The following is a 15,022-nucleotide window of genomic DNA, read 5'->3' as shown; positions in this document are numbered from 1 at the left end:
CCATGTTGACAGTTGTCATAATATTGTATAGCTCTGTTCGGGACTGTTGCCCAACGGTGAATGATGAAATGGTTGCACTTTGTTAACGGGGACAGTATTGGACATATGAACTGCGTCACTTTAGAGGATCGCTGCTACTTGATTCAGAAGATGTTTACTCACCGTTGGAAATTGCTGGAAACCATTAGAATGTTGGAAATGGAACATTATCAGCCAATTAACGTGAGTTAGATAAATCCTTTATTTCGGCGACTCTGACAGTCTCAATAAAACATTTGATCCAGAGCTTTTTATGTTTACTTTTGTTTGTGCCCCCCGTGACGTCATGTGGCAGCCAATTCTACGGAATCTTTACTATGATGTAGTGGGTGCTGCCAAAGGTGCCCCTCACCTCACATGAGTCTAAATGGTGCATTTATATAGCGCCTTTATCCAAGGCGCTTTACATAGATTGTGCATTGCATTCACCCATTCACACACACATTCATACACCGATTGCGGCGGAAGCCATGCAAGGTACCAACCAGCACATCGGGAGCAATTTGGGGTTCAGTGTCTTGCCCACGCAGGGATCAGCCAACGCAGGGAAGCTGGAAGTACCCTCACTAAAAACGCCGGGACAACGCTCCACACGTCCCAAACTCTTCTCCCTTCTGGCCCCAAAACTGTGGAATGCACTTCCCGTTGCAATCAGAACTGCAGCATCACTCCCGATCTTCCGCCGTAGTCTGAAAACCCACCTTTTCAGACTCCATCATGGCCCATAGCACTTACCCTACCCCCCTTAGACAGCACTTCGTAGACTTATATAGCATTTGAAACAGACTTATAGCATGTCATGTAGACAGCACAATAAGTGCATTGTATGTAGTCATAGTACTTCATAGTATATTGTGGCGTCTCGATCGAGGACCGCGCGTCATGGGTTAGCAACCCCGGGGAGAGAGAGGGGGAGGACGGAGTAAGGCACTATCACCTGGGAGTGGTCCAGGACGGACGGTACATCCCACGTCACCTCTTCATTTATCAGTCGAGCTGACAGCTGCGGGCCAACGCCCAGACGGTATAAAAGCCTCCGCCCTCCTCAGTCTAGTCGACTCTCCCGGGGAACAAGCTGATCTGCGGTGCGCGGACATTCCAGGCAGTGCGGATTGATAGGACCGTTGGGCTCGGAGGCTTGTGGCACAACAATTCCCCTGAACCCCCCCCCCCCCCCCCCATGACTATAAGCGTCAGAGGCGCACATATAGGCTCGAGAAGAGCGCACGGCACACCCGTGAGCGGTGGCCCATAGCGGACTGGGCGTCCCTCATAGCCCCGTTCCTCTCCGGGGAGGCCCAGCTAGCGTGTAGGGACCTACCGGACGCCGATGCCCGAGATTTCGGCAAACTGAAAGCTGCCATATTTGCCCGCCATGGATATAGCCTCCCAGCCAGAGCCCAACGGTTTCACAACTGGAACTTCCTCCCGAATCAGCCCCCCCGTCCCCAGCTAGCCGCACTGATAAGGTTGACACGAAACTGGCTATTAAGTCCGGGAGAGCCAGCCTGTGCCGACCGAGTGATCCTGGATCGATGCATTAGAGCGCTGCCCCCCAAAGCGCGAGATTATGCAGCCCATGTAAGTCCAAGCACCGTAGACGAGTTAATCGCTCTACTAGAGAACTTCCAAGTCTGCCACGAGATGCAGAAAAGCGCACCGAAAGTGGACCCCCCCAAGGTGTCGGGAGACGAGCGGTCCGCCGCCGACAGAAGCACGGGGCCCCGAACCCAACGGGTCGCCGAGATGCCGGAGCGGCGGATCGCTCTTCCACGGCGCGGCGCTGTTATCTCTGCGGAAAAGAAGACCACCTCTCTTGGAGCTGCCCACTCAAAGAACAAGATGTGAGTATGGCCTCGGCCGTCTCCGAAGGCACGAGACCCTGCCTCTACGGCCAGGATGAGAGAGGAAAGCAGCGCACCCTGCCGGTCAAAGTGGACGGCAAGGACACACACGCACTGTTGGACTCCGGGAGCGTCGTCACACTTGTGCGCCCCGCCTACGCCGGCGTCATAGAAAGAGAAACCATACCCGTGACCTGTGTGCATGGGGACATGAAACGCTACCCACTGACCAACATAAGAATCCAGTCCCCACGTGGAAGCACCACCCTGGCGGCCGGGGTCGTGCCAAACCTACCTGTACCCCTCCTACTCGGCGCAGACTGTGTCCTCTTCGACAGATATTGGGGTGCAACGGATCCCCGGGCGCCGAAGAAGACGAAACAGCGTAAGCACCGCCCCGCCAGACGACCCAGAGGAGCCCGACACGCGCTCCCCGCCTTCCGTGACAGCTCGCCTAGAACCACAGATGACAGCTCACGCTCGGACGAGTCACAGGTTGGGATCGAGAGCGGACCCCCCACCGAGGAAGACTCGGTGAACCCCGAGGACACGTTTGCCGAGTTTCCTATGGCAGAGGCGACACCACCCGCACGAGAGGGCGAGTTCGCCAGCCAGCAGTGGGCAGATCCGAATCTGGAGATGGCACGACAGCGGGTGGCAACAATCGATGGTAACGCCTGTGACTCGGTGAGTGATAAAACCTTTCCTCATTTCACTGTTAAGCGGGGCCTGAATAGTCACAATACAGGACGGGGACGTAATTGAACAATTGCTAGTACCACGAAGTTACGTGTCCCGTGTGCTTTACCTCGCACACACGCACCAACTCGGTGCCCACCTTGGTGTAAAAAAAACATATGAGAGGATTCTGGCTCGCTTCTACTGGCCCGGTATCAAGCGGGCGGTAGAAGATTTCTGTCGAGAGTGTCCCGAGTGCCAGATAGTGAGCCCCAAGCCGCATTTCCGTAACCCACTGATCCCAATGCCGATCATCGAAACCCCGTTCGAACGAATCGCCATGGACATAGTGGGCCCCCTGCCCAAGTCGGCCCGGGGACATCGTTACATATTGGTAATCGTAGATTACGCCACCCGCTACCCCGAGGCAATACCACTCCGTGCCGCCACGGCCAGAGCGGTCGCCCACGAAGTGATGTTGCTGTGTAGTAGGGTGGGAATCGTGTCAGAGATCCTCACAGATCAGGGTACATGCTTCATGTCGACTGTGTTAAAACACCTCTATAAATGGCTTAAAGTCAAAAGTATCAGAACCTCCGCCTACCACCCACAGACGGACGGGCTGGTCAAAAGGTTCAATAAAACATTAAAACAGATGTTAAAAAAGGTGGCCGAAACTGATGGGAAAGATTGGGATCAACTAATACCCTATGTGCTGTTTTCTATACGCGAAGTCCCACAGGCTTCAACTGGGTTCTCACCGTTCGAGCTGGTATACGGGAGGCGACCAAGGGGCCTGCTAGACCTCGCCAAAGAGGCCTGGGAGAGCCAGCCCTCCCCTCACAGGAGTGTGGTTGACCATGTCCAACAATTGCAGGCCCGGGCCAGCAAAGTCTGGCCGTTCGTGAGGGGATATATGGAAAAGGCACAGAGAGACCAGGCCAGACTATATAACCGTGGCGCCGTGCTACGAGAATTCCAGGTGGGAGAAAAAGTGCTCGTTCTAGTCCCCACATCTGAATGCAAGTTTCTGGCTAGGTGGCAGGGCCCCTTCGAGGTAACAGAAAAGACTGGACCAGTTACATATCGCGTGAGCCAGCCGGGCAAGCGAAAACCACAGCAGATATATCACGTCAATATATTAAAGAAGTGGCACTCGTCCGTGCCGAGGCCTGACTGTGCTCTATTAACTGTTGTCTCCTCTCAGGCGCCACCTCCTGTCCCCATCGGGGAAGAGCTCTCCCCGCAGCAGGTCCAGGACGTGAGAGAATGAATAAGCCGGTGTCACGACCGCTTCTCAGACCGGCCAGGGCGCACCCACCTCGCCAAGCACGACATCGTTACCACCCCCGGGGTTGTCATTAGACAGCGGCCCTATAGAATCCCCGAGGCCCGCAGGATAGCCATTAGGGACGAGGTAAAAAAGATGCTAGAGCTGGACGTGATCGAGGAATCCCACAGCCCCTGGTGTAGCCCAATTGTTATTGTACCAAAACCTGACGGTGCATTACGATTTTGCAATGACTTTAGGAAATTAAACGAGGTGTCCCACTTCGATTGCTACCCCATGCAGAGGACCGACGAACTCACAGAGCGGCTGGGCCCCGCGAGATTTATCAGCACATTAGATTTAACGAAGGGATATTGGCAAATCCCATTGACCGACCGGGCCAAAGAGAAAACAGCCTTCTCCACACCAGAAGGGCTGTTCCACTACAAGGTCTTACCGTTCGGGTTACACGGAGCTCCCGCCACATTCCAACGCTTGATGGACAGGATTCTCCGCCCCCACCAAGAGTACGCGGCCGCCTACCTAGATGACGTCATCATACACTCAAGGAGCTGGCAAGAGCACCTCCGCCACTTGGAGGCAGTGTTGGATGGGCTAAGGGCGGCCAACCTCACTGCCAACGCCAAGAAATGCAGGGTGGGAATGACAGAGACAGATTATCTAGGCTTCACGATTGGACGCGGATGTTTAAGACCCCAGGCTCGAAAGGTTGAGCGGATAAGGACCTGGCCCCGCCCCACTACGAAAAGGCAAGTCAAGTCGTTTCTGGGCTTAATTTCTTATTATCAGAAATTTATTGAGAACTACTCTACGAAGGCAGCCCCGTTATACGATCTAACACGTCAGAGGGAGCCGAACCACGTCAGATGGAACCCAGAGGCAGAGGGGGCTTTCGAACTATTAAAGGGAGCACTTTGTGAGGAACCTGTACTCATATCGCCTGACTTTAACAGACCTTTTTCTCCTACACACAGACGCATCGGGGACAGGCGTCGGCGCGGTTCTCGCGCAAGTAATAGACGGAGAAGAGCACCCCATCACGTATGTCAGCCGAAAGCTGCTGAAGCATGAACGGAACTACGCGACAGTCGAAAAGGAATGTCTCGCCATCAAATGGGCGATACACCACCTGCGGTATTACCTCTGGGGACGCCAATTCACGCTAGTCACCGACCATGCCCCACTGAAGTGGATGGCCACAAATAAGGACAAGAACAGCAGAGTGACGAGGTGGTTCATTGACCTCCAGAACTACAAGTTCACCGTGGAACATCGGCCGGGCAAGTCGATACCACATGCGGACGCCCTGTCCCGGCTATATGAGGATAGGAGTGATGATGTCCCCCGCCGCAGCGTGAAACATAGAGGGGGGATATGTGGCGTCTCGATCGAGTACCGCGCGCCACGGGTTAGCAACCCCGGGGAGAGAGAGGGGGAGGACGGAGTAAGGCACTATCACCTGGGAGTGGTCCAGGACGGACGGTACATCCCACGTCACCTCTTCATTTATCAGTCGAGCTGACAGCTGCGGGCCAACGCCCAGACGGTATAAAAGCCTCCGCCCTCCTCAGTCTAGTCGACTCTCCCGGGGAACAAGCTGATCTGCGGTGCGCGGACATTCCAGGCAGTGCGGATTGATAGGACCGTTGGGCTCGGAGGCTTGTGGCACAACAATTCCCCTGAACCCCCCCCCCCCATGACTATAAGCGTCAGAGGCGCACATATAGGCTCGAGAAGAGCGCACGGCACACCCCCCCTTGAGATAGAGAGGTGCCGTTTATTTCACAGAGCACTGACTTGGATAAAGGCCAAAACCCTAAGTTAACTTTACTCACCTTGTTTTGGAAACCACTGGTCCCTCCATTGCTCACTGTAGAGGCAAGGCCTAATCTACAACATTTTCCTTTGAATGAATAAAACAGTGCCAGAATTGGCTTGATGTGACGCTGCCTCCTGTGTGTTCTTGGTGTGAGAAGTAGCGGCCCCCACAATATATATACAGCATAGTATAGCATATATGTATAGTTTATATGTATAGTGCCATTATATAGATATGTTCTAGTTATAGTTTATATGTATAGTGTCATTATATAGATATGTTCTAGTCACGTTCTTAGCTTACGCATGTTTCGCGATAAATGTATTTTACATATGTGATGTATTCCCATGCTTTTTGTTCTTGCTTAATGTAAGTCGCTCTGGATTAAGAGCGTCTGCTAAATGCCTAAATTGTAAATTGTAAATTGCCCAAGGACACTTCGACATGTAGACAGGAGGAGCCGGGATTCGAACCGCCGACCCATGGATCATTGGACGACCTGCTCTACCTCTTGAGCCACAGTCGTGTGACACATAATGGCTTAAAGTGCTCATGTGGCCTAGTATTGACTTATTTTGGGGGTTTGTTTTCATAGACCTATAGTTTATTATTCCTCTCACAAAATCTGGCAACACTGCTGACAGTGCAGTGACAGTACGGACTCACTTGAAGCAGTGACACTAGACAGTACGGACTCACTTGAAGCAGTGACAGTGCAGTGACACTAGACAGTACAGACTCACTTGAAGCAGTGACAGTGCAGTGACACTAGACAGTACAGACTCACTTGAAGCAGTGACAGTGCAGTGACACTAGACAGTACAGACTCACTTGAAGCAGTGACAGTGCAGTGACACTAGACAGTACAGACTCACTTGAAGCCGTGACAGTGCAGTGACACTAGACAGTACAGACTCACTTGAAGCTGTGACAGTGCAGTGACACTAGACAGTACAGACTCACTTGAAGCCGTGGCAGTGCAGTGACACTAGACAGTACAGACTCACTTGAAGCTGTGACAGTGCAGTGACACTAGACAGTACAGACTCACTTGAAGCAGTGACAGTGCAGTGACACTAGACAGTACAGACTCACTTGAAGCCGTGACAGTGCAGTGACACTAGACAGTACAGACTCACTTGAAGCCGTGGCAGTGCAGTGACACTAGACAGTACAGACTCACTTGAAGCTGTGACAGTGCAGTGACACTAGACAGTACAGACTCACTTGAAGCAGTGACAGTGCAGTGACACTAGACAGTACAGACTCACTTGAAGCCGTGGCAGTGCAGTGACAGTACAGACTCACTTGAAGCCGTGGCAGTGCAGTGACAGTACAGACTCACTTGAAGCCGTGGCAGTGCAGTGACAGTACAGACTCACTTGAAGCCGTGGCAGTGCAGTGACAGTACAGACTCACTTGAAGCTGTGGCAGTGCAGTGACACTAGACAGTACAGACTCACTTGAAGCTGTGACAGTGCAGTGACACTAGACAGTACAGACTCACTTGAAGCCGTGGCAGTGCAGTGACACTAGACAGTACAGACTCACTTGAAGCTGTGACAGTGCAGTGACACTAGACAGTACAGACTCACTTGAAGCTGTGACAGTGCAGTGACACTAGACAGTACAGACTCACTTGAAGCCGTAGCAGTGCAGTGACAGTACGGGGCTGTATGTTTTCAGGACTCTCAGACAGTCTCCGGTGAGGAAGTGAAAGATGCGGACCTTTCCGTCCATGCAGCCGGTGATGACGCGCAGGAAGCACAGCGTCACGCAGCGCACCTCCCTGAAAAACCAAATGACATTATCCTTATTATCAATGCTGTTGGGTGCACAGACTGTGCACCCAACAGTTTTAAAGTAGCTATAAGCAATAAAGTAGCTATAGTAGCTACTTGTAGGGGGGGGGGTCCCTGGAACAACATATTTTCAGATGGGGGTCCACGGCCAATTACATATAATCTTTGGGATCCTTGACATGAAATATTGAGAACCACTGATATAGAAACATGAGGTTTCTCAGAAAAAAACCTTTTTTAAATGTGGACGTCAGGCCTAAATGGGTTAAGAGGTGGTTCTATTTACTTTGGGTGGATGAAGGTGTTCAGACAGTGCTTGGCATCACAGCTGCTGCTCCAGGCCATCACCTGACCATCACTGTCTCCAGACACGAGGTGCCACTGGTCCACATACAGGCACTTTACTGGCCTCTGGTGGACGTTAATCACCTGTGGGGGGGAAAGTAGGGCAATACAGTGATCCTCAGACGTTTTAGTTTCATAGATAGACCCCCATAACGTAAGCGTTGAGAATTACAAACCAGTACTACAAGTAAGACGCGCGAACGCGGGAAGCGAACGCAGCTCGTAAATTGCAATAACAATTAGAATAAATGACTTACTTTAAGGGTTTTTTTTTTACGTTTTCTTTAAGTTTTTTTTTCTTCTATAGTTAGTGCTCAGTGCATTCGCAACTAAAGTATTAAATCAATCAAGAAATGGTTCCAAATGTGACGGTTCCTCAATGAGGTTGTGTGTGTGTGTGTGTGTGTGTGTGTGTGTGTGTGTGTGTGTGTGTGTGTGTGTGTGTGTGTGTGTGTGTGGGGACTCTGGTGGTCTGTCTCACCCTGAGCAGAGCTCCGTGGTGGAGGTCCCAGGTCTTGATGAGCCCTCGGTCACAGCTGCTGTACACCTGTGGCGCGTGGACCTTCACACAGCGGACACAGCTGGCGTGTCTGAACTTCAGCTCCTCACGACACCTCCCCGTCTGGAGGTTCCACACTGATGCGACATACGGAGGAGAAACAACTTAACCCATTTAGACCTGGGAACGATTCTACAAAATGTCTTCTAAATCCAGTTTTCTGGAAAAAAAAATGTTTCTATGTCAGTGGTGTTCAAACTTGGTTCATGTCAAGGAGCCCCACAATTCTATGTAATTGGCCGCCGACCACCATCTGAAAATATGTTGTTCCAGGGACCCCCCCAGAAGCAAAGATTTGAGTTGAAAACGTTCGCTCTGAAAGAATATATATTCAAAGTTTTGTGCCGCATTTTCACGATTTTTCAAAAATAGCTAAAGTATAATGTAAAGGGGTTCCCGCCCAGAATGGGTTAACACAATGAACCCCTGGGATTCCTTCAAAATAAGAGCTCTGGGGTGCCGGTTAGACATGACCGCTTTTACTCTTACATTATTACCCTACTCTCGGTTCGCCAGGAACCCATGTCTAACCAATGACTAGTCTAAACTAAGTATGCACCCCGTTTTAAGCATTATGTTATGCTTTAGCTATTGAAAAATAGCAGATCTACAAGCTTGTAGATCTGCTATTTTTGAAAAAATCGTGAAAATGTGCCTGAAATATATATTGTTACAGAGGGAGTTTTTAACTCAAATCTTTGCATCTGGGGGGTCCCTGGAACAACATATTTTCAGATGGGGTCGGCGGCCAAATACATATAATTCTGGGGGTCCTTGAGATGAAATATTGAGCACCACTGACATAATAGAAAAATGAGGTTTTTCAGAAAACTGTCAGGATTTAGGAGACCTTTTGTAGAATCGTTCCCAGGTCAAAATGGGTTTAATCAAGCAAGCTGCTGACCTTTGACCTTGCAGTCCTTGGCACCAGAGACCAGCGTGTCGCCCTGTTGGTCCAGACAGGTGATGGTGGACGAGTGACCCGACAGCAGCAACACACACTCCACCGTCCTCAGGTCCCAGCACCTTCACATACAGATACTATTAACACACACTCCACCGTCCTCAGGTCCCAGCACCTTCACATACAGATACTATTAACACACACTCCAACGTCCTCAGGTCCCAGCACCTTCACGTACAGATACTATTAACACACACTCCACCGTCCTCAGGTCCCAGCACCTTCACGTACAGATACTATTAACACACACTCCACCGTCCTCAGGTCCCAGCACCTTCACATACAGATACTATTAACACACACTCCACCGTCCTCAGGTCCCAGCACCTTCACGTACAGATACTATTAACACACACTCCACCGTCCTCAGGTCCCAGCACCTTCACATACAGATACTATTAACACACACTCCACCGTCCTCAGGTCCCAGCACCTTCACATACAGATACTATTAACACACACTCCAACGTCCTCAGGTCCCAGCACCTTCACGTACAGATACTATTAACACACACTCCACCGTCCTCAGGTCCCAGCACCTTCACGTACAGATACTATTAACACACACTCCACCGTCCTCAGGTCCCAGCACCTTCACATACAGATACTATTAACACACACTCCACCGTCCTCAGGTCCCAGCACCTTCACGTACAGATACTATTAACACACACTCCACCGTCCTCAGGTCCCAGCACCTTCACATACAGATACTATTAACACACACTCCACCGTCCTCAGGTCCCAGCACCTTCACGTACAGATACTATTAACACACACTCCACCGTCCTCAGGTCCCAGCACCTTCACATACAGATACTATTAACACACACTCCACCGCCCTCAGGTCCCAGCACCTTCACATACAGATACTATTAACACACACTCCACCGTCCTCAGGTCCCAGCACCTTCACATACAGATACTATTAACACACACTCCACCGCCCTCAGGTCCCAACACCTTCACATACAGATACTATTAACACACACTCCACCGCCCTCAGGTCCCAGCACCTTCACATACAGATACTATTAACACACACTCCACCGCCCTCAGGTCCCAGCACCTTCACGTACAGATACTATTAACACACACTCCACCGCCCTCAGGTCCCAGCACCTTCACATACAGATACTATTAACACACACTCCACTGTCCTCAGGTTCCAGCACCTTCACATACAAATACTATGAAATACACACTCCACCGCCCTCAGGTCCCAGCACCTTCACATACAAATACTATTAACACACACTCCACCGTCCTCAGGTCCCAGCACCTTCACGTACAGATACTATTAACACACACTCCACCGTCCTCAGGTCCCAGCACCTTCACATACAGATACTATTAACACACACTCCACCGCCCTCAGGTCCCAGCACCTTCACGTACAGATACTATTAACACACACTCCACCGTCCTCAGGTCCCAGCACCTTCACGTACAAATACTATTAAGACACACTCCACCGCCCTCAGGTCCCAGCACCTTCACGTACAAATACTATGAAATACACACTCCACCGTCCTCAGGTCCCAGCACCTTCACGTACAAATACTATGAAATACACACTCCACCGTCCTCAGGTCCCAGCACCTTCACATACAGATACTATTAAAACACACTCCACCGTCCTCAGGTCCCAGCACCTTCACGTACAAATACTATTATTTAACACACACTCCACCGCCCTCAGGTCCCAGCACCTTCACATACAGATACTATTATTAAACACACACTCCATCGTCCTCAGGTCCCAGCACCTTCACGTACAGATACTATGAAATACACACTCCACCGTCCTCAGGTCCCAGCACCTTCACATACAGATACTATGAAATACACACTCCACCGTCCTCAGGTCCCAGCACCTTCACGTACAAATACTATTAACACACACTCCACCGCCCTCAGGTCCCAGCACCTTCACGTACAGATACTATGAAATACACACTCCACCGTCCTCAGGTCCCAGCACCTTCACATACAGATACTATGAAATACACACTCCACCGTCCTCAGGTCCCAGCACCTTCACATACAGATACTATGAAATACACACTCCACCGTCCTCAGGTCCCAGCACCTTCACATACAGATACTATTAACACACACTCCACCGTCCTCAGGTCCCAGCACCTTCACATACAAATACTATTAACACACACTCCACAGTCCTCAGGTCCCAGCACCTTCACGTACAGATACTATTAACACACACTCCACCGTCCTCAGGTCCCAGCACCTTCACATACAGATACTATTAAAACACACTCCACCGTCCTCAGGTCCCAGCACCTTCACATACAGATACTATTATTAACACACACTCCACCGCCCTCAGGTCCCAGCATCTTCACGTACAGATACTATTAAAACACACTCCACCGTCCTCAGGTCCCAGCACCTTCACGTACAGATACTATTAACACACACTTCACCGTCCTCAGGTCCCAGCACCTTCACATACAGATACTATTAACACACACTTCACCGTCCTCAGGTCCCAGCACCTTCACATACAGATACTATTAACACACACTTCACCGTCCTCAGGTCCCAGCACCTTCACATACAGATACTATTAACACACACTCCACCGTCCTCAGGTCCCAGCACCTTCACGTACAAATACTATTAACACACACTTCACCGTCCTCAGGTCCCAGCACCTTCACGTACAAATACTATTAACACACACTTCACCGTCCTCAGGTCCCAGCACCTTCACGTACAGATACTATGAAATACACACTCCACCGCCCTCAGGTCCCAGCATCAGCGCTGCGACGCGTTGTGAGCTTGTAGATCTGCTATTTTTAGCAAGTGTAAAAACAGTCGTTACGACGGCATCAAGGCCCGCCATAATACATTTCAGTCGATCTACAAGCTCATCGGCTATTTTCAGCAAGTGTAAAATCTGTCATTTCAGTATTTAAGTCAAATCTGTCAATACAACGGCATCAAGGCCCGCCCAAAAAAAACACATTTTACTAAATCTACAGTTGATTTAGTCGACTAAAATCGCATGACACTCAGTCGACTAAAACTAGACCAACACTAAAACATTCCAGGTGACTTAAGATTTGACTAAAACTAAATGAAGTTTCAGTCCAAAGACTATAGAAATTTGCTGACCAAAAAAACCCAACACTGACTAAACACTAAGATACAGAGGTGAAAATGTCTGATCCCAATAATTATTTTGTAAGTATTGTTTATTATCATACATTTTTCTATAAGTCTATTCTCCCCTCAGGGCTAGCGGGTGGGTGGGTGGGTATGTGTTATTGTCGGTTTTGTTTTGTCATAGATGTTGTTGTTGTTTTTGTTTTTTTGTGCACCATGTTCCTTGTATGTCTTGTATTTTAAAAATTGAAAAAACCCAATAAAACATTATATATAAAAATAAATAAAAAATGTCTGACCTGATGTTGAGGTCATAGCCGGCGCTGATGACCATGCGTCTGTCCTCGCACAGCAGCAGCGCTCGCACGCTGCCGGCGTGGCCCTTCATCGGTGTGGGCGCCGCCCTCTTCCTCTCCGCCACGTGCAGCAAGCGCACCAGGCGGTCCCTGGACCCCAGGGCCGCCAACGCCCCGCCTCTGTAGTCCACCGTGCGGTACGGGTCCTCCCTGTCCCGAGACACGGTATATATACGGGTTGAAGTCAAACGATCTCACAGATATGACAGAAATACGGTACCGCAGTATTTTATAGTGTAGGTTCTGTAGGAGGCTAGCCGTCTATGAGAAGGTCGGTCGGTCTGTGCGTGCGTGCATGCTAGGGCATTAAGCAACTAGTCGACTAGTAAATCCACTAGTCGACCTTGTTGGTACTAGTTGACTAGTTGATAAAATTAAAAAAAAAAAAAATCCCCAATTTTGTAGGCCTCAAGATCAGGTAGATTATAGTTATAGTCACCAATGTACACAGTTATTAAATGTACAAATATTTATTTCCCCCCCAAAAAAGAAATAACGTTTTTTTTTTTACATAATAGGTAGTTAACTAGTCGACTAGTAAACTAGGCAACTAGTCAACTAGTAAAAATGACTAGAAGTGAATGCCCTAGTGCGTGCGTATGTCTGGAGCTAATCTCGCAAATTACTCGACTGATCGATCAATGCCAAGCTTCATTGGTACGCTGCCGCTGTAGAAAGTATTATAACTTTAATTTAATAGTCGAAGTCCATGTTTATCAAAGTATATAATGCACAAATTGGTCTGATGTATTTTTTTTTTTTTTAGATTTGTTTTTGGCTTTTGTGCCTTTATTGATAGTTACAGTGAAGATGGACAGGAAAGAGGGAGAGAGAGAAGGGGAGGGACATGCAGCAAAAGGTCGTCATGAACGGGACTCGAACACGCGACGCACTGTCAGGTCAGAGCCTATAATGTGGCATGCGCCTGGACCACTAGGCCAGCAGGCGCCCCGGTCTGATGGATTACTGTGCATGTTATCTTGAAAATAGTTCACGTTTTCCTAAGATGGCTTTATAGCCATCGGTCTATATCATTGTATAGAATTATGAGTACGTGGTTATGGAAACAAAATAGTACTAACTTCTCCAGCAGTACCCGGACATTATAGACTCCACAGTAGACATTCCGTTCTTCCATTTCCACCATCTTGGTTCTGACGTCAGAATAAACAGCCTTAAAGGGCCCGTCCTGTAAAAACAAAAAGATATTATTGTTAATCATACGCATGAGCATGAATAGCAGTAGACTTGCTTCAAGAAAGCATTCTATAGCAAATCACTTTGAATTAGTTTGTGACATATTTTCCACCTCTAATGACATGCCCAAAATGGTGATGTCAGGTTCAAACAAATCTTCTCTTCAAGGGGGGGGGGGGGGTCCCTGGCGCAAAACATTTTCAGAATGGGTGTCTGCAGCCAAATACATATCCTTTGGGGGTCCTTGACATGAACAAGTTTGAGAAGCGCTAGGGCTTTAACCCAGCCTGGACGGGAACCCCTTTTGGTGTTTTAACTCATAGCACGCCACATGGCGCGCTACAAGCTTGTAGGTCTGCTATTTTTGAAAAATCGTAAATATGCGTCACAAATCTTTGAATATATATTCTTTCAGAGCGAACGTTTTTTTTATTTCGACGTCAGGCCTATATGGGTTAAGAGCAACCGGTTCGACTATTCAACTCGTCGACTAGTAAATCCACTAGTCGACCTTTTTGGTAGTAGTTGTTTTTTTCGTTTTTGTAGGCCTCAAGATCAGCTAGGATACTATATTATAGTCACCAATGTACAGTTTAATATAGAAAACTTTTATTATTATTTATTTTTTTACATAATAGCTAGTCGACTAGTAAACTAGGCAACTAGTCAACTAGTAAAAATGACTAGAAGTGAAAGCCCTAAGAAGCGCTGATGGAGTGTAATGGTGACTGCTGAGCTGACCTTGTGGACATTGGAGAGGATGTCTTCTTGCTCCTCCTGCTCATCATCATCATCATGTTCCATGATGGGGACCGGCACGCCCACCATGTTGGCAAACACGTCACTCACCCACCAGTTGTTAGAGCTGTTCTGGAACCAAGATACAGACAGCAATAAAACACCAACTGTGTTCCTGACCTTTTTCTGTGATCAGGGCAGTGTTGATTTTGTCATCTAATACTAAGACGAAAAATGTTTGTCGACTACCTTTTT

At 49.0% G+C, this 15,022-nt stretch overlaps 1 protein-coding gene across 1 annotated transcript in view; it reads right to left on the bottom strand.

The window, feature by feature from the left end:
* Positions 1 to 7,306: 7,306 nt before the first annotated feature.
* Positions 7,307 to 15,022, bottom strand: part of LOC306917861 (F-box and WD repeat domain containing protein 10B-like) — a gene marked incomplete at both ends in the record, with an annotated part of 68,658 nt that continues 60,942 nt past the window's right edge. Inside the window, 7 exons of the mRNA XM_079530758.1 lie at positions 7,307 to 7,460; positions 7,760 to 7,902; positions 8,300 to 8,454; positions 9,282 to 9,388; positions 12,776 to 12,982; positions 13,915 to 14,021; positions 14,771 to 14,899. Of these exons, the coding sequence (XP_079386884.1) occupies positions 7,307 to 7,460; positions 7,760 to 7,902; positions 8,300 to 8,454; positions 9,282 to 9,388; positions 12,776 to 12,982; positions 13,915 to 14,021; positions 14,771 to 14,899 (1,002 nt within the window). The remainder of the gene's footprint in view (positions 7,461 to 7,759; positions 7,903 to 8,299; positions 8,455 to 9,281; positions 9,389 to 12,775; positions 12,983 to 13,914; positions 14,022 to 14,770; positions 14,900 to 15,022) is intronic.

This window comes from Electrona antarctica (assembly GCF_951216825.1).
Source record: "Electrona antarctica genome assembly, contig: scaffold_32, whole genome shotgun sequence".
Taxonomy (NCBI): domain Eukaryota; kingdom Metazoa; phylum Chordata; class Actinopteri; order Myctophiformes; family Myctophidae; genus Electrona; species Electrona antarctica.
This window is presented reverse-complemented; position numbering and strand designations above follow the sequence as displayed.